At 34.8% G+C, this 20,207-nt stretch overlaps 1 protein-coding gene across 1 annotated transcript in view; it reads left to right on the forward strand.

Annotated features, from left to right (window-relative positions):
- LOC124637124 (hemicentin-2-like) overlaps window positions 1-16,148 on the forward strand; it is a 97,365-nt gene extending 81,217 nt beyond the window's left edge. Inside the window, exons 4-7 of the mRNA XM_047173467.1 lie at window positions 12,205-12,415; window positions 12,842-12,941; window positions 13,814-13,971; window positions 14,661-16,148. Coding sequence (XP_047029423.1) covers window positions 12,205-12,415; window positions 12,842-12,941; window positions 13,814-13,971; window positions 14,661-14,899 — 708 coding nt within the window. The 3' untranslated portion in view covers window positions 14,900-16,148. The remainder of the gene's footprint in view (window positions 1-12,204; window positions 12,416-12,841; window positions 12,942-13,813; window positions 13,972-14,660) is intronic.
- The last annotated feature ends 4,059 nt before the right edge of the window (window positions 16,149-20,207 follow it).

The raw sequence follows: 20,207 nt of genomic DNA on the forward strand, positions 1-20,207 counted from the left end.
GCACATTTTAAATTATTGCAAATGCAAATTAATTTGGCACATTATCTACGAAAGTACATTCATACTATTTTAATGAGTGAAGCTCCTGTAGGAACGATGCAGTTTATACTCAAAAATGAACATTGATGAAAATATTTTTCGAGCCATTAAAAGTGAAAAAAGGCGCTAACGGAGGACTTAATTGAGTCAAAGCACGGTTACTATACCTACATTTTAATTTCGCTGTTTCTTTCACCCTACATACAAATACGTTGTATACTAAGAATCTAATCAACTTGCAAAAAAGGTCTACAGCCTACACTACAAGCTCATAACGTCGCTTCGTTTCGTTTAAGGAAAAACGGTACGAAGTTACTCTGCAATATTACATCAACTGAATACATGAATATTTTTTATGAAGCTCCCATGTAGCTAGCATCAGTCGTTAAATCAAAACGCAGAGTTTGCTGAAGTTTGGTTCATAAGCGTGCATTTTAGGCTACGCTTACTTGAACATTCCTGATTGAAACTGATGTCACGTTATATAATAGCTTAGTTAATTTTTGAGATAACTACAACATAATCTCCCGAGCCTTTTTCTAACTATGTTGGGGTCGGCTTCCAATCTAACTGGATGCAACTGAGTACCGGTGTTTTTCAATAAGCGACTGTCTATCTGACCCTCTCAACCCAGTTACCCAGGATACCTGTACCCGGGGTAACTGTGTGATAAAAAGTTAAATTATTATTATTGAATAGTAGTGCAACGTTGAAAGAAAAAAATGCATTATTAGCCGTCTGCTCGTTTACTGCTTGCCGTATAGGAGAGAATAAAACATGGTCTGATCATAAGTACCTAGCAGTAAAGTAGACCTACTTATCTGATGTTTCAGTCTACCCTTATCTGTCTACCTTAGTGGTCCTTTTGTGTGCCGTTTAACTATATTATCATCCCACGCCGAGACTTGGTTAAGCACCGTTTCCATGGCTGCAAAGATAGACTCAACGATTAATATAATTCTGTGTGGTCTATTTCTAGACTAATATTATGAAGAAGAAAGATTACCTAGTATTTTAGATTATTATTATTTATTTATTTAGAACATATCATTTACATTTTTAAATATTAAATATAAAAATAAAAAACATTTAAAAATATAAAAAATAGGTTGCCACCGATATCGGGCACAGGGTCCAAGGTACCGGTGGTTAGGGTCCCAGAGACAGAAACCTCCTCACAATACGTGCCGTATCAAGGAGCACTGCCTTCTGAATCAGTCCCTTGATCCAGCCGCCCAACGAGAGCCTCCTGAGGTGTTCGTCGAGGCTCTTGGCTATTAAACCATTGGCCGTAACGACAATCGGCACAACAACAGCCGTGTCGACACTCCACATGGCGACAACCTCGTGCGCTAAGTCGAGATACTTTATTTGTTTCTCTTTCTCAGCTTTCACAAGGTTCTCGTCATGCGGAACGGCGACATCGACTATCATCGCGCGGCGCGCTAATCGATCTATCACCACAATATCAGGCTTATTGGCTACAATAGTCCTGTCAGTGATGATAGATCGATCCCAGTACAACGTGATATGGTCCTTTTCGAGAACTGGGTCGGGCGCATACTTGTAGTACGGTACCTCAAGGTCTACAAGGTTGTATTGCAGAGCAAGCTGCTGGTGGATGATCTTGGCCACTTGGTTATGTCTGTGCAAATATTCACCATTAGCCAAACGAGAACAACCAGATATAATATGTCTGATAGACTCACCCGGATGGTGACATGCCCGACATATGTCAACCGTCCCGTCTTTCACGATATATCTCCGGTAGTTATTCGTAAGGATACTACTAGTTACGTACGGATACTACGTTACTAGTATTTTTATTATTATCATTCACTGCAAATACTTTGTTTCAAAAAGTATTTCAATATTAGAATGTTACACTCACTCCTTGGTAAAAAGGCTATATTTTATCCTGGTATGCCAAATAGTTCCCTAAGACGCACGTGAAACCTCAGGAAACAGCCAATCTTCTATTTAATATTCAAAATATAAGACAGTAAATTTGTATTTATCTGCTATATATATTACCTATTTACTATCTGTTTCTATTGACGTTGTATTAAAATCCGCAGTTTTAAGCCAGTTTTCAACCTGAATTGCGCCTTAAAATGTTATCGAGGTCACTAAATAAAAATATAAGTCGAGATAAGCATTGCATTTTATTTTAATGGCTAACATTTAGCTATCTGTGGTATCTCCGATGTTCAAAATATTTTCATAATTCTGCATTTAAGAACTGACTTTTATTCGGTTTTGAATTGAAATGTTTTCCCGAGTTAATTTATTTAACTTATGTTTCTAATATTTTATTTATAAATATAAGTAGATTTATCGAACATATTATGTTGCACCATTTATTCTTCCCAGAAAAAATACATGGGAAATGGTGAAGTTCTGGTGTTTTTGGGGGTTGTCTCATGTTACTTTGACTTTCAAAAAGTGCTGTTTTTCAATCAATCTTTTTAATACATCTTACAAACCGAAGTTCTCAAGTCAACGGCCGCTTATCATTGAAAAACCTGATTTCACTCTCCGACGCATGAAACAGTAGTCCCAAGCAACCCTGTCAAAGTACCTACGAAATTCTTGTAAACATGAAACGTCTGGATATTAAATATCTTTTGGGAAGCTACTTGCTAAAATCTCCACATATTAATGTCACCTTCATCTATGGAGGAATTTAATATAAGCTTCCCTTACGTGACTGTACTTACGAATTTAGAATTCCTCTAATGTCGGTGTCAAGATTTAGTAAGTAGGTGGGGGTGATATTTAGGCTTTTTATTGGGCGTAGGTGGGATAAGACGGTGCGATAGTAGTGTCGGCCTAGTGGGTGAAGAACCAACCTCTCAAGTATGAGTGTACGGGTTCCATTTCAGCTCAGGCAAGTACCAGTGCAACTTGTCTAATTTTTTAAGTACTTTCTAAGTATATCTTGGGCAATAATGACTGTGTTTCGGATGGCACGTTAATCTGTAGGTCCCGGCTGTAATTGAACATACTTGGCAGTCGTTACGGGTAGTCAGAAGCCAGTGGGAAGTCTTACCAAGGAGTATTGGGTTGTAACTGGGTTTAGGAGGTCAGATAAGCAGTTGCACCTTGTAAGCTTGGCTGCATCCAGTGAGACTGGAAGTCGACCCTAACATAGTTGAGAAAAAGCTCGGGCGTGATTGCGATGATTGGGCGTGGGTAGGATAAGACGCTGGAAGACACATAAGAATGTCTTTTTATATAAATAAACTAATCAGTGTGGGATTGTACGGGCGATTCTGTAAATAGAACAGTCTCGGATGGTGACAATTTAATTGGACTTTGTCAACAGCGGTGACTTTGTACAAAACAAATTTTCCTCAATCGCTTTGTTTTTTAATTTATGGGGAAGATCTTTTTCTGGCCGTTACTTGTGTTTTTTTTTAAGTTACAGCTCTGTTGAGTGGTTTGTAGATCAAAATGTATCAGTAAAGTTTGGGAACTCCACTCGATCACATTTGTTCACGTCCTCGCGCTGTATGATTTTGAAGAAGTACCTACCTATGTAGAAATTGAAGCAATATTTTAAAAGCCGTGTTATTTTTGCTCGCTTGATAAGTGCACCGTTGAATTTCAAATACAATTCGAATTATTTTACACCAACCACTGCACACGATAAACTACTATCTAAAATAATAACATGAACTGATAATTACAAAAAAAAACATGCAATATCGCTAATCAAAATTACAATTTAAATTAAGTTCGTTCAAATTGAAAATTTCTTACAATAACAGTCCAAATATCCATTTCATATGAAAATAAAAAAGGATTTCATTGTTTAAATTGGCGTTCTTTCTTCAAAGCATATAGTATTCCTCCTTGCTCCTTGCTCTGAAGACGTTACAAGCCATTAAAGCAAAGCAAAGCAAGCAATATAAGAATTAATTATTAATTTCCGAACTAAGTTTCTAGTTCCTTTAGTTCAGTTTCTAGTTGAAGGAAGTGTTAAATCTTAATTATAGGTATTATACACACGTGTAGATTACCTATATCAATAACTTGGTTGTAGAGATTATCTGATACCGAACTTAGTTGTATACTATATTGTGTTCGGCAGCACGAAACTGCAATTTTCAATAAATCAACTGACTGCGCCAAACAATTATACGATGCGATTTACTCAGAAGAAAAAAAAAAACAATTACATTACAAAGAAAACAACAGAACATCGTACATTTGAAAAAGGAACGCATTTTACGCTCCATAACGCAGAACAGTAATGGAACGTTAAGACTGACTCCTAACTTAGTTGGTATATTGTTACAAGTCCCATCTATCCAACGTCTGCTAAATATAAATAACTTTACTAATTAGTCGACTTGAGTCATCTTCACTGCTATACCGTTATTAGGGAACATAAAATTGATTTATAGTTTGTATGTGCTCCATAAATTCGGGAAATACTTTAGTTATTTCATTGGGAGCCTCTTGTCTAATTAATTTCTGTCATACTGGGTTTCTATGTGTGAAATTCGCTGGTCTAGTCCCAGGCTTGTAAAGTGAGGCAATTTAGCACAAACGAGATGAGTTATGGCTGCTGTCAAAATTTAGTACATGAAAACTTTATTTTTATGTGGGTATACCTGTATATTGTACCTGCCTCTACAGATTGAACCAACGGTGTGTAAACTTTTTGATAAATGAAATAATCTTAGACCATAAATGCTTTCGAAATGCTATTATATATAACCTGGATCAAATGGGTCCATATGTTTAAATTGTGTATTTTGTATAGTTTTTTTTGTCATTTAAACGTAGAACTGCTAGTGTGATATTAATTAATCTTATGATAGTCTTTGCTTGTGGAGAGATCTTAACGAAAATACTTATGGCGTCATATACCTAGAATACATAGTTTATATCTACGTATATTTGTTAAAGACTAGACAATAGGTGACCGAGTTTAGATTCCCGCCTACCTCGGACGCTCTCAACGAAAATAGCGACGACATTGACACGGATAGAGAGGAAGCTTAACAATGCATATTTGTAAAATGCATTCCAACTTCAGCGTGCATTTTTGTGGTTTCACAGTTATTTGGGAATACCTATAAGTTTTCTTTACACCTTCATCAGCATTTTGGACTATTCTTTGGTACAAAGAAACCACGAGTAGTGAAAATCATTAACACCTTTTAAGAAAATTAGGAGCATTTCCTTACAGAGAGAACTTAGAAGAATAATTGAAATCGAAAATGTAACTTACTGTGAAAAAAATAAGTACTTATTGCAGTTGTTTCGGATACATAGACTAAGTAATAGTTTTTCCCCGCAATTTCAACCCGCGTTCCGGATCCGTCAACCGAGTTTCTGATACAGATCAGAGCAAGGAAGATATCTTTGATATTCAAGGATCTGTGTTCAGAATTACAGAGACACCATGCCATTGGCACATTTTGCGGTTTCTATGCCTTACCACTACTGGTCTACCACCTACTGTCGTACTAACTCGTAATAGTAGTAGGTAACACCAGCCCACCTTCTACACATAAACACACTCTTTTAATATAACGCACAACATAAATTATATTTTTCATTAATAATTTTGCACATTAAAAGTCATGTATCATAAAAAGTAAATACCCTAAAAATGTACCGTTATAGCGTCACTGATACCAGCTAAGGGCGTCGTTTATTTAGAATTTAACAATATTTTACCGGTCGATGGCGTCCTATACCAACAATTTTATGTAAATAACCGCTGAACTGTAAAACGTTATGAAAAGGATCGCGTTCCGTGTTCACACCTTGTACGTTCACTTTCCAAAAATACACCTTATTTATTATTATCACAAAATACAGGCACCAAAGTTGTTTGAATGAAAATAATTTATTATGGTTTTGCCTTTATTAATTTTGCCTCTAGGCGTAGGCGTTGCTTTTCATTTCGGCTATTATTCCATTCTGCTGGAAAATAGCTATGGAAATTGTAAGGTTGGACAAATCTGACAGACTTCGCCTCTTGACTGAACCAGGCGTCTGTTGCCTATTGCTATTACGCCTATACGATTCGTCAGTGGTGGATAGAACTATGAGGTATGCATATATAGAATATTTATGGGTGGAATAATATACCCTCTTTTTAATACTGGTTTGAAACTTTTCTAGAGACGTGTAACTTCTTAATTTTTGACCCACACCAGCCGTTGCAACGTAACCTCAGCCGATCGATTAGTAAAAAAGTCACGTGCGACTTTGAACCCAACATCATTATTTCAGAAGCAATAAATAACAAAAGAAAAGCAACGAAACAATTTTGGTAAAAACTTGGCCGCGCCATACGGCTATAACTTTGGAACACAGTTACCGTAAAAATTGAGTAAACGTGGCTAAGTCTCTATTTGTTCGGAACACGCGACGTTAAGCACATCACACCTAAAGGTTCGAATATATTGTGTTTTGTAAGTTTGGTAACTTAGAGTAAACAAAGATTACTGAATCATACCAGAAGTATTTGGTAGACATGGTGACCTTTGCGCCAACGGAATCGCCCCCACTGGTACTAAGCTACATCTGGTTAGACTGGAAGCTAACCCCAACATAGTTATGAAAAAGCTAGGCAAATGAGATGTACAATGACGAAAATAATTGTCAAAGTTGTCTAAAAATATTTTCAAAAGTAAAATACAAAATCTTTATCTCTATAAAAATAATGTAACACAGTTAATCCTTTTCACATCCCTAATAACACAAATTAAGGTTACGACAGACCTTAAATACTTTTCAATTATGACTTTATCACCCGGAAGCTCTTAACTGGCGAAGCTTTTCACAATAAACGGGACAAATGTTTTAAGTAGCATTTTGTTTTTCTGTTTTCTGGCCAAACATTAATTCGTTCTTTTGTGTTTTTCACACAGCTATATGTTTGGGATTTTTTTCGAAGAGGATTTTATGATTTGGATTTGCAGTGAAAAAAATAATTTTAAACAAGTTTTCAATTTATTAACAAAGCTAAGATAAGAACTAAACCTACTATAGTAACCTTTAGGTATACAATTTATTTGGATATAAGAAATTTTCATTACAAGACCATCAAAAATAAATACTCATTCTTATAAGTAAGATTATTATATTTTTAAAATTTTTAATTATCTTTAACATTTAATAAAATTAAATCGCTTACAGCGAGAAAAAAATAAAACAGTACAACCTTATTACAAAAGCCTCAGTCGACTGCCACAAAAAAGTTAAAACAATTCGTAATTTTTAAAAATAGAACAATCAACAAAATTGCAACCACTAAGCCACGATGCGATACCACAAACACGTAATAAAACGGCAAAGGAATTCTATTAGACATCTTTATCGAAGTCAGCGTTCGGGTGTATATTGGCAATGCGGCTTAACAGTTCCTATGTGGGATTTGATTTTCCGTACAAGCCTCAGTAAGTGCAATAGGAAATGTCGCGTGAGCGTCGCCGTCGAATAAAGCAAAGAGAATTGGGTCGAGGCCCACGAAGCCACACATTTTGGAACAAAGCCAACCGCAACGGCGATTTTGTTTTATTTTGTGAAAATAAAATACGTACTGTATAACGATTTAGCTCGGTTAATAACGATCGCGCCATTTATGACTGGTGTCACAATGGAATACTGGTTGGACAACGGTTTTGGATTATACATTGGATTTTAAGGTTCGTAATAAACAGATTAGAGAGGGTCGTTTTATTCGGAATGTGATCGCAGATTATTTTTATGTATTGTTATCAGCAAACGCTGTGTAAATAACGGTTATTTCATGTAGGAACTTTAACTTAATTATTTGTTAGTAAAACCGTTTTCAGGATAAACAAATATGGAATTTCGCATAGTTTTTTAATTCCCAACACACCCGCCAAACCTCAAATACATAACATAACATTCATAATTTTTTTTATTATATTGGAGCACGACAATTTCAAAATAAAAAATACATTTCCCCTAAAAATGCAAAAACTTCCATTTAAAAATTACAGCAATCATTCTGAAAAACATCGGCATGAAAATAACTGCGAAAAAAGATACCACTGAGAATTTCCCCCGAGACAAATTACCCTGAGCTCGCTACATCAGCAGATTTGTAGTCTCTTTAAGAAATTCTCACCTGATTACAGGCAACAGGGAAATCAATGATATGTGAAAGATTTATTAAACTCCCTTGTCGAGACTGAGATACCTAGCAATTTGGGTGAATGCCTTCATTAGCTGTTAAATGTAGACATTCTTGAAACAAAAGAACAATGGATGATTTGTGTGAAAGATGATGGCTGGAAAGAATGTCACTTGTGAGATGACGTTAGACTGATACGTATGAAAGAAGAAGACATGCTACGCCGACCAGAAATAAAATTGCAATAAAGACAGATGTGAGCGGTACGCGGGTGAAACAGTAGTGGACAATTTCTATTACATTTTACTTGATTTAAACATCGACCTTTAATACTGAGTTACATTGCAATTATGCGTGGGATACGAAGCTTCCTTAGTGAAAATTGTACCTGTAGGTCTGACATTTCCGCCACTTTCAATACATTATGTCACATTCATAACATATTCAAAAGTTGCCCTTTTCACAAAAGTATCTATGCCAAAATTCTAAGTAAAGAAAAACATTTCAGAAAAATATCTTGAATGACAAATCATGTTTGAACCTAGCAAAAGTTAAGCTAATAAATTGAGTGTTAGGGTATTAATCAATTTTTATTTTTTGCTAGTGGCAGTAGATACGTCTACTCTAGCCATTGCACTCGACCTAATTTTTCGGGGAATAAATCATATTATCATTAATGTTTGAAATCAACACTATTTCTTCACACTCTGAGTTTAAACCTAGCTTGGAGTTATTTTTAGAAATGTCCCAGAATCAAAATAGAATACGAAGTACCTACACAAAAGTTCATAAGTACATACAACTTGAATGTCTCGTCACGTCCGTCTACGCTAACTATAAAAACGAGCACCAAAATTACGTGAGTGTGTTTCGTCTGTGGAATAAAACTAAATTTATGTACACAGGCCGTTAAAAAGGGCTGAGATACATCTCCCGGGATGGGATCAAGACGAATTACCCAATAATATTGGATTTGGAACGTGACAAGTAACGGAAAACGGTTTAAAATTACCGTAATTTGGGAAGTCTTTTGTTGAGATTTATTTGGAGTTAACTTGCTCGGTTAACTCTAACTTGTTTACGTATTATATTGTTATTTGTTTAGGCTAATGTCTAATGTATCACACAGACATTTATGTTACCAGGCATTTATGTACCAGGCAATCGAGTGTATGGTGCAAGAGGAACAAAGCACTTAGAAATAAATAAAACAGCAACTGGTCTTCGTTAGTCTCTCTATGTAATATAATGTACGATTAAATATTTTGTAGGTAGGTAAATATAATGTACGGTTAAATATAACGTAAGTAAATAATATAACGTATTTTGTCGCTACTAAAAGCAAACCACAAATAAATTAATAACAAAACCGCCTCTATTTGCCACATTGAACATTACAAAAGCTTTTACAGATTGTGATAATGAGAAAGTATTTTGTACTTGAAAATTGTTTTGAACAAAGACGCTTCTGAAAGCAGAGATCGGTGGCTCACGACATTAATTAAATTTTCATCGGAGAATTTCTGTTAATTCCCACCAATGCTGATGGGCATGGAAGAACTTAACTCGACGGGAACAAAATATCGATATGGTTACGGGTTACTTAATAATAATTTATAATCTTTATTAACGTAAATTGAATTGAATGAGAACGTTAACAACGACTTGTTGACGTTTCTAATTGTTATGTTTGTTTAAGGAATGTTTAAGATTGGTATAACTACGAAATAAAGTAATCCTTTTGTTTGATTTTGATAGACAAAAGAGGAGCATTTAAAAAAGAAGTTGAAAAAATGTGTCATAAAATGATTTGGAGTACTTATTATAATATTTAGAATTATTGATAAACGTGTAAAAGATAATCAAAACCACTTTATAAATTACTTTAAAGACATGAAAATTACTATCAAAAAATGTCACTGTGTAATGTCTTAGTCATATTTATTGAAATGAAATAGGTAGCTATGCTGACTGGCATTTCTATAAATAGTTTCAAAGAGATAATTTTCTATTTTTAGATACAAGATGAACAAAGCAAATAATTATTTATAGTAAAATATTGATATTCAGTTTAACCGATGCAACAACAATTGAACATAAAAGATGTTTTCGAGAAATATTAACGATAAATTTCCATAATTTTGTCCTCAAGGGAAACGCCGAGAAAGTTTAATTAAATTGAATTATCTGACAATCATTTTCTCTTATTAATTCAAAAGCAAAATTTGCAATTATTTCGAAATCGTCCAACTAAATTAATTTATATTTTGATAAACGTCTTGGACGAACACGGTTCCACCTGATTCGATTTTCGAGTTTTCTGTGTTCCATTTGGCTTTGTGTTGTGTGTTGTCTTGTCAACATTGTGACGTCGTCGGTGCAAGAGAAAATTACACAGTGTGTGTCTAAGTCCCCAGTGTGAGCTTGGCTAGCATTGCATTTAATTGAAGGCTCGAGCTGACCAACATTGTTTAAAACGATCGCCTCTCCACAAGTCGGGTAGCGCTGGGACTAACAACATGTTCCGCTCCGTAATCATCGCAGAGAACAGTGATTTTAGAACGGTTCAAATAGGAACTGTTAAAATTACTTAGCGCCTGTCCAACGCAAAACCTCATTAATAATGGACGGGGCTTGTGGCCGCTGAAAGTGTTGAAGCACTAATGTTTCCTTCCACAATCTAATTAAAGATTAATCAACGAGTACACGATGTGGTTACTGCTTTTAATTACATCGGGTGCATGCAGAAGGGTGCGTGTTTGAGTTGTTATTAGATGTTTTAATTTTTAATAAATCTGGCTACCAACAGGACGAAACCTGGACTATGAAGTCTGAAATGACCAACCCGTATTGAGCAAGCTTGGTGATTGACGCTCGATCCTTCTCTATGTAAGAGAAGGCATGTGCCCAGCAGTGAGATGATAAGAAGGCCGATGATGATGAATCTGGTCATCAACCTTAAGTGGATATGTGCAGACTTAAACAAACTTGCGAGTACTATGGTCACTTAATTTTAAATGCTGCTGGTCAAGCATCTCCCTATCACTGTCACATTTACTTAAAGTAATTTTACGGAAAGACTTAAGTTGGAATTAAAGTTGAGTACCGTTTCAGTAAAAAAAAACAGAGGTATTGTTAAATAAATAATTATTAAAACTAACTTATAGCTAAAATATTTAAAAATAAGGTTCTTACAAATTAATCACCTTTTAATATTTTTCGTCGAAACACATTTTGCCCAAAATAGTTTTAATATTGCTGCTTAAGTAACATTAAATGCTATTCAATGGAGAAGGTCGATTCATTTAAGATAGCTTAACTTTCCCCGTAGAAGAAAAAAATAAAATTTGGTTTATCTAGTATGATTAATTGCTGTCTTGTCAAACGAAAATAAGACGGCAAATATCATTGTCAACAAAAAAACAAAAATGAATTCTAATTTTGGAATAATAGGGTCGATATTAAACAAGCAAAGAAATATGATGTTGAAGGTAACGGGTGTTTGAAATTGAACGGATCTTTAATAAAATATGAACTGATATATCGGAAAATTGATTGGAACGCCCTTTACATTTCCTGCCGTGACTCTACGGACCTCCCACGGTTCCTTTTGGATAATTTATTGAGTTTTTTCGGGTCCGGTACCAAGAATTTATGTACATCATCCAAAAAGTTGATCCGGGTTCAAATGGTAAAAGTAGACAAAGATTTTTTTTACCAGTGCCGTATAAAACACTGTACATCTGTATTTTTTATTGATCATTAAAAATTAAGACAATGTCTGTAAATATATGTACTAAGTTTTATTTCTTCATATACCTAAATAGGCATACATAATGCCAGTATTGATTATCTAACGTACATGAATAAATGCAGAACCGTGATCTAGGACATATAAGACGATTTTTTCTGTATATAAACTGCTAATAGTATTGTCGTTAAAACTTATCTTTGGTGTTCAGAAATGCAAGACAACTTATTCCAAGTTTGGCGACAGCTAAAATATTCTAATGGCCACATCACATTGTCCCCAGGTATCCTGGATACGCAAACGTGACCTGCACATTCTCACAGTGGGAGTTCACACATACAGCAGCGACGCGCGTTTCGCCGCACTACACACGGACGGATCCAACGAATGGACGTTACGAGTGGCGCCCGCGCAACCACGTGACTCAGGATCGTATGAGTGTCAAGTGTCCACTGAGCCTAAGATTAGTCTGTCGTTTAGGCTTACCGTTGTAGGTTAGTATGGATAAATAATTAGTTTTATTTTATTTTGATTACTAAACAATTTGTGAAAGGAGGACAAGTTTCCACCACTGCTTAATAAACAAGTGTCATAATAATTACATAGGTACCAACTGTGTGATTTCTGCGTATCATTAATTTACTCAATGATTCCGCATATTTTTCCCTCAATTTTATACGATGACTGGTGTCCATAGTGTTAATATAAAGGACTCAAATTGTTGGTTGTAAATATATGGAAATAAAAACTACAGAATATTTTAAAGGCAAAAGCTTCAAAGCTCCGACGAAAGCTGCTTGCTGGCAAAATCTTGCGCTTCGAGGTTGGCAAATAAATTGCCGCCAGAGAACTTCAGAATCTCCTATTACTTGAGCAAATGATTAAATATTCAATACAACTAAAGTGATTGGTTGTTGCAGTTTCAAAAGCAGAAATACTCTCTGGACCGGAGTTGTTTGTGAGAGCTGGTTCTGACATTAATCTCACTTGCATAGCCAGGCATGCTCCCGATCCGCCAAGGTAAGTATTTTTCTTAAAATAAGCTGTAATATTCTAAAGTGGACATGTTCACTGCATGTTCTTGAACTACACATGGGAGCAAGGAATATGGGGCAGACATAAATTGTATCCTTTAAGTCTCCATTTTGAAATAGTTTGACGAAAAACAGTGTTCAAACCATTTTCAAAATCAAACTGAATGCTTCTTTACAAAATAGGGTGTTTCATAAAAGTCGTATGAAAAAAAAAAGATAGAACAAACACAAGTAGATAAATCGACTTTGATTTATTATTAAAACAGGAAAAAATCCCGTTTCTGTGCGAGTAACATATAAAATATGCTTCCGACAGAGCAAACATTATCGCCTTAAAACCAAGCTCAAAACTGCTTCACTTCTCGTTCATACCTTCAATATGTGGGGATATAAAGCTTCGACTCCAGTAATCTGAGGGTGTTGACTCGACATACAGACTGACTGTGTGACTTCCCATGTTAGGCGCCGTTCTTCAAGCGAGACAATCCATGCACAACTATTTGCTGACAAGCGTTCGTGTGATCGGGATAGCAAATTGAATCCCGAATAGGAACAGTGGCGGACGAAGTGGGTTAAAATAAAATGTGTTTAAGTAAAAGAAGTCTAAAGTTAAAGCGTTTTAAACGATTTCGATGAAAATATTTTTCTGTTTCATAACATACTAGCTTCCAGACGCGGCTTCGCCCTCGTGTTGTGTTCATAAAAAGTTTCCTATGTTCATTCTACCACCGAGAATATGTGAACAAAGTTTCATGATGATCGGTTCAGTAGTTTTTTCGTGAAAGCGTAGTAATCAAACGGACTTTCGCATTTATAATATTAGTAAGATTTTATTGTAAGAATATTTCGTTTGTGCAGTTTCATCTACTGGTATCGAGGTTCAAACGTGGTGAACTACGCCCAACGCGGCGGCATTAGCGTCGAGACCGAACAGCGCACGCGCACCAGTCGCCTGCTCATCGCGCGAGCCTCGCCTAGAGACTCCGGCAACTATACCTGCGCACCAAGCAGCTCAGGTAAACAAACCTCATGTATTTACCCTACAAAAAGGAAGAAGTTACACAAAATTGTCGCATTATTTTAAGTTTCATAAAGCCAAAATTATGACTCGGCTAATTAGGCACGGCACACAAAAATCCTTAACGAAGCCCCCAATGTGAAATAGCTAATAGCAAGCCTTTGTTCCACATTCTGTTATTTCCTACAGCGGCTTACTATTAAGCTACTTTACACAGTTCTTTTATTATTTTACCCTCGCGGGACATGTGGGTGTTATAAAAAATATGTATACCGCAGTGGACGTCCATTGGGTCTGTTATGGCATACCTACATTTTTCATTTAACGTACTTCACTATATCTCTGTCCATGGCTGTGTAAAAACCATTTGTCTTTTTCCACGCCTCTCCCCCTCAAGTACTGAATCAACGTGTTCAAATTCACTGTGTACTCGGAGTTCTTATCGTCCATTTGTATTCCTTACACGCCATTAATATAATTCTCGCGAATTCTTTTTTTCAAGATACGCTTAAAAATCGTGAGGCTCGGTCGGCATTTAAATAGGGTGCGGGATATCATTGCTGTGAAAAGCCTTTTCTGGATAAATAATCTTTGACGTATGATTTAATTTCCGCTGGGAGACATTTTCGTTGCATTTTCATTTCCCTTCGTAAAGTCATGTCAAGTGAGGATACTTTTTTGTAATAGATTCGGCGTCCGTGGTGGTGCACGTGGTGAGCGGGGAGCGGCCGGCAGCGATGCAGAGCCGGTCCAAGAGAATATCGCCCTTACCGCCCCTGATGCTTCTCTCGCTCAGAACAAGTCAATTGAAAACATTCCTTACCACAACCATGCTATACATACTTTTAATGTTTCACTATTCATCGAGATCTATTAGAAATTTTCTGTTGAATAATTACTGTATCAGAAGGTTTGTGACTAGATGACCAGCTCCAGCTAATGTTGGTAATGTTGCATAAAATGCAGGCACAAACACTTTTAAATAGGGTTTTTAATTAGCCGTAAGTCAAACTGACGTATAAAGAAACGAATTATTGTAATAAGCATCTTTTATTACGAAATCATTTTATCGTTGATTTGTTAAGCTTTGCTAAAGGTAATTATTTGGATAGCGGTTATAATTTTTTATGTATATTTTTGTACCTGTATTTTAAATTTGCTCTGATTTCGTTATTTTAAGAATTAGCACAAATCTAAATTTAAAATATTTTTCTTCGTGGTTTTTTCCAGATTAACAAAAATATTCACATTTTTACCTTAAATTTTATAGTTGCTTTCTTAATTATAAATTTCATAATATTTTATTATAAATATGTTTTACTTTTTATTTCACTGTGTAAAGTTTTTTTTTCAAGGACTGAGTAGATTTATTGATACTACGTAAAGCATTGGATTTAATTAAAATACTTGTTTTTTTTTTTTATTATTTTTACAATACTTTCTTTTAAGTAATAATTTGAAACTGCAACGTCAAAGATAGGTATTTTTTTTTAATGCAGGAAATTTTAAATTGTTTTAAATTCTAGCTCAATCAAAGTAAATATACTTATTAACAACTAACAATTTTAACATCATAGTACCTATTGCTAATAACATCTACTGATAGTACTTACTGTAAATTATTAACGAAACAATTTCAATTGATTTTCATTCACTCATACCCCTGATTTGACCTTGTAAATATACCTGAATAATTGGAAGTAATGATTAATGTCACATTTACATGAACAAATGAATTTGTAGCTTTAATTTTCAATTATTTGGCCATGAAAAGCAGGCAGTTACTATTTTATTCAGCGTGAGATATTCTCAAAGTCAAGTAATAGACAACATCGATTATTATTTAATTTATTATTTTTAATAATTTATTTATAAGTAACCTAACCAATAATGAAAATGCTAAGTTACAAATTCAATTGTTTAGTGTCTACAAAACGTGACACAAACATTGTAAATAAAACCTTCGTTTATTATATTTTCATCCAACATGACGAAATAATAAAAATAGACGTTGATGTTGTTTTCCTAATAAATAAATAATTGTACCGAAATCATATTACCCAGCTGGATATAGTAAATAAGGTATAATATTAAGTTTTAGTCAAATAAATCTGTGAATACACTTAGAACATTGTAAATATGGTTTGTAAATAAATACGTTTTACGTGTTATTTATCGTTGAGTTTTATTTTGAGATACCTATTATGATATGAAAACTTTGTTTACAGTTCTCATAAATTAATTTCTATATGTTTAATATGATAATAAATTATCTGTCTCGTATTTTTTGTCTTATGATTTCAAAGCTGAAAATCTTTATACATAGCTTTATCTTTATTATTTTAAAGCTGAAAAGGTCTGTTTGAACGACGTGTCAACGTGTTCATTCGGTGATAGATATTCATTTAACGAGAAAAATGTCTTCAAAACTCAAATATATATAACACCTTTACTAAAAGGCAGCACGAATTCTGCTCACCAAGTTTATAACACGAGGCACTCATGTAGGTAACTATGTAGATTCTGAGCACACACGTACATCAAAGGCTTGGAAGGTCTATCAGGTAACTACTGAGTACGTGTCGATAGCATTCAACTTGAGTTCTGTTTACTTTGAAATTTTACTCAACGACCCTCTTTTTCCTCCCGGAATAAACGCAAGCACCTAACTCAATCAGTCGAGTCGTTCAGGAATTGACCTCTTATATTAATCGAATAAAATAGATAGACAAATAAGTCTTCCCGAGAGAATGTAACTCGAATACGAGGGAATGTTCTCACGACTCCCACGGGGGCACTCGACTCAACTCATCGTAGCAAGCAAATGAAAAGAAAAACATGTCGCAAACATAGTTTCTGAAGAGCTTTCCTTATTTATCTAAGCGGATTTTCTTTCAGAATCCTGTACTGCGAAGTGTTTTCCAAGATAATCCGGAGATAACCCAGGGTTTATCGTGGAAATTAGGGCGTCTTAAAATGTTGCGTAGATAAGCGAAAATGCCACGCACACGCCGAAGCGTAACGACTTTGTGACTAAAGACTACACATTAGGCGACAAAAAACAGGTCTGATACGTGATTCGACTGCTAATATTTGTTTCTCATTTCACATGACAGCGATTATAGGAGACAGTACCTACGCGTATACGCGTAGGTATTATTAAAATTTTCAAAATTTCAAACAGCGCGAGAACGCAAGAGATTTAAGTGTCGAAAGCCACAATTGTGTGTCATGAATAATTATACCAAGTCGGAACTTTTGTACGTTTGAATTACTGCAGATATTTCATTTTTAATGTTAAACCTAATATTGAAAGTAAAAATAAGAATAGTCTATTTTACAAGAAAAGAGAAATGTTCCAAAAGTAAATTCATGTCCCAGTCTCTCGACGGAAAATTATAGTCGTAAATGCCGTCAAAAGATACCGGCGTCTACTTACGTAAAGTAGTTGTCTTAATTGTGAAGTAACTTTAAGTGAATTATCATTCTTAATTCTTGAGTATTTCGTCCTTAAAACTTAATTCAGAGTTTGGGAACAAGACGAAGATTGTTACATTACCAAAATATTATAAGAAATAATGTTGGCTGTAAACTAAGCACCACTTAGTATTATTAATAATTTATTGAACACTACTCAATTCAAGAAAATTATACCACGTAGATAAGAAAGAAAGAACTGAGACTAGAAGAAATAAAGACATACATATGACATACACTGTTTGAAAAACTTGTTTCCAAATTAATTAAAACGTACGACACAGCTCCAAAAGCCCTTTCTTAATTACTGTAATAACATCTACCTTTTGTTTCTTTTACGCAAGCGTAATCACAAACCACTCATATATCTTTCACATACCCAAGTAATTTATACATCACGTTTTTGCTAAAAATTTCACCTACAAAAGGTAATTTTCCGGTTTGTGAATGTTACAAATTAGCCTTTAATTAAAATTATGCCAAAAATTCACGTCATTATTTCTGCGTCCTTTGTGATCGCGACCCTTTTGAGCTTTCATCGCTTCTCTTATCTTTTCTGACGAAAAAGGGACTTAAGAAAAAAATAATACATAGAATACCAAACAATATTTTCGCGGAGCTAGGGGCGGTGGGTGTTTTATTAAATTTTTGTCCACAATTATACCTTTTTGGAGATAGCGTTCCTTTCCCGTAACGATCTGGGCTTATCCTTTTTGGCTTAGCCTGAAGACGGCCAATGTTGGGCGCTCTCATCTAAAAATATAACTCAATATTGGCGGATTGCTTAAGGCAATGTTTTGTTTTCATAATTTAATTTTCTTAAGCGAGGAGTTAGTGTTGAGCCGAAGTAATTGATATTGTTTCAGTGGCTTTTAATAGTGACAATATAAAAGACTCAGAAATCATATTTTTCTTGTACCATCTATCTATCCAACGTGGGTAAAAGATGAAGGATCTCATTACGGTTCGCGATTCCGCGTTTTATACAGTGGGATGACATCACGTAAGGGATTTCTATGCAGGCTGGCAGACGCGATCACGCCATGAATACCATAGAGCACGCACTATAGAATCTTTCATTATACAAGGACAAGGTAAGGTTAACTCTACGTATGCACCGCAGGGAATCTTTTCTGCATGTTACGGTAGGTATCTTATAATTATAAAAAGAAGAGGGGTTTTTAGTAATTTGCATTAATGTAGTTTTTATTCCATGGCATGATATTCAGAATAAAAAAAAATAAGCTAATGATGTCGTCAATAACTTAACTTAGTGAAAATTAAAAATTTAAGTGAACAAACAGAATTTAATTTGAACGGGTGGATTGTGTTAATCTTTATTTAAGAAAAAAAAACCTTTTTCCTGTTTACTGCTAAGCTTGATTAAGGCGCGATTAGAAGTAAATATATTCTTAACAAAGAAAGTTAATTTTATGTAACAAACACAGGCACAATTTGCATAATTGAAAAATACCGATTAAATCCTATAATTTACTGTACCTATCGTTAGAAAAAATCAACATGAAATATTGTACTATTAAAATTGTAATATTGACGTGTTCCACTTAACTTATTCGTAGAATTGAAGCGAACAAACATTTCCATAAAATTATAGTTTCTGAGTTTTTAACCTTACCTATCTATATCTATACGTATATAATAAATCTGTAAAAAAACTGTGTCTGTACATTGAATATATTAAAAAAATAATAATTGGGTGGGGTTTAGAAACAGTAATGGAGCACAAATCCAAAAAAAAAATTCTGTCTGTTTGTCTGTATGTCTGTATGTCTGTATGTCTGTTTGTTTGTACACGCTAATCTTCCGAACTACTGAACGGATTTCAATGATTTTTTCTTTGTTGTATCAGTATTAGGCCTGGTCAACATATAGGCTATAATTTATCTTCGAAACTTGAAGACCTGATGCAGAACTCCAACAGACCAATAAAACTATAAGAGATACAAATATGGTGCCGTGGCAAAAATTGTTTCATTTGATGAGCATTTTCAGCTGAGATTATAAATTTTAAGATCTGGAACACCTGATGTGGAACCCCAAGAGCCCAGCTTCTCTGTACCATATACAGGTATGCCGTTTTAGCAAAAGTTGTTCAATTTGATAAGCACTTTCTATTGACTTATACAAATTGAAGATCTAAAACACCTGATGTGGAACTCCAGGGGCCCAGCTAGACTATAGCATATAGAGGTATGACGTTTTAGCAAAAGTTGTTCAATCTGATAAGCACTCTCTGTTGACTTATAAAAATTGAAGATGTAAAACACCTAATGTGGAAACCCAGGAGCCCAGCTAGACTATAGCTTATAAAGATATGACGTTTTAGCAAAAGTGGTTCAATCTGATAAGCACTCTCTATTGACGTGTAAACATCGAAGATCTGGAACACCTGATGTGGAACTTCAAGAGCAATACTACACTTGAAATGTATAGAAATGAATGTTATGAAATAGGTATAGTGAATCAAAATAAGTAATTAGTCCGTCTTTTAGATAACCCTAAAATAATGGACACGCATTTTTCTTTTCTCTCTCTCACAAACAAATAATAACGAAGTAGCCCGGTCAAAATAGACATAAAAGTAGTGGTCAAATAACATAAATTCCCACAGAGCTGATTTTTGATGGAGAGCTAGATTTGATCATTATAAATAAAATACTAAAAGTCCCCATCGATCCCATGTGTGCGTCAAAAGTTATTCGAGGCCAAATGTCAAAATTTTAGGTTTTTTGTTTT

Source organism: Helicoverpa zea, chromosome 15 (genome assembly GCF_022581195.2).
Source record: "Helicoverpa zea isolate HzStark_Cry1AcR chromosome 15, ilHelZeax1.1, whole genome shotgun sequence".
In the NCBI taxonomy this organism is placed as follows: domain Eukaryota; kingdom Metazoa; phylum Arthropoda; class Insecta; order Lepidoptera; family Noctuidae; genus Helicoverpa; species Helicoverpa zea.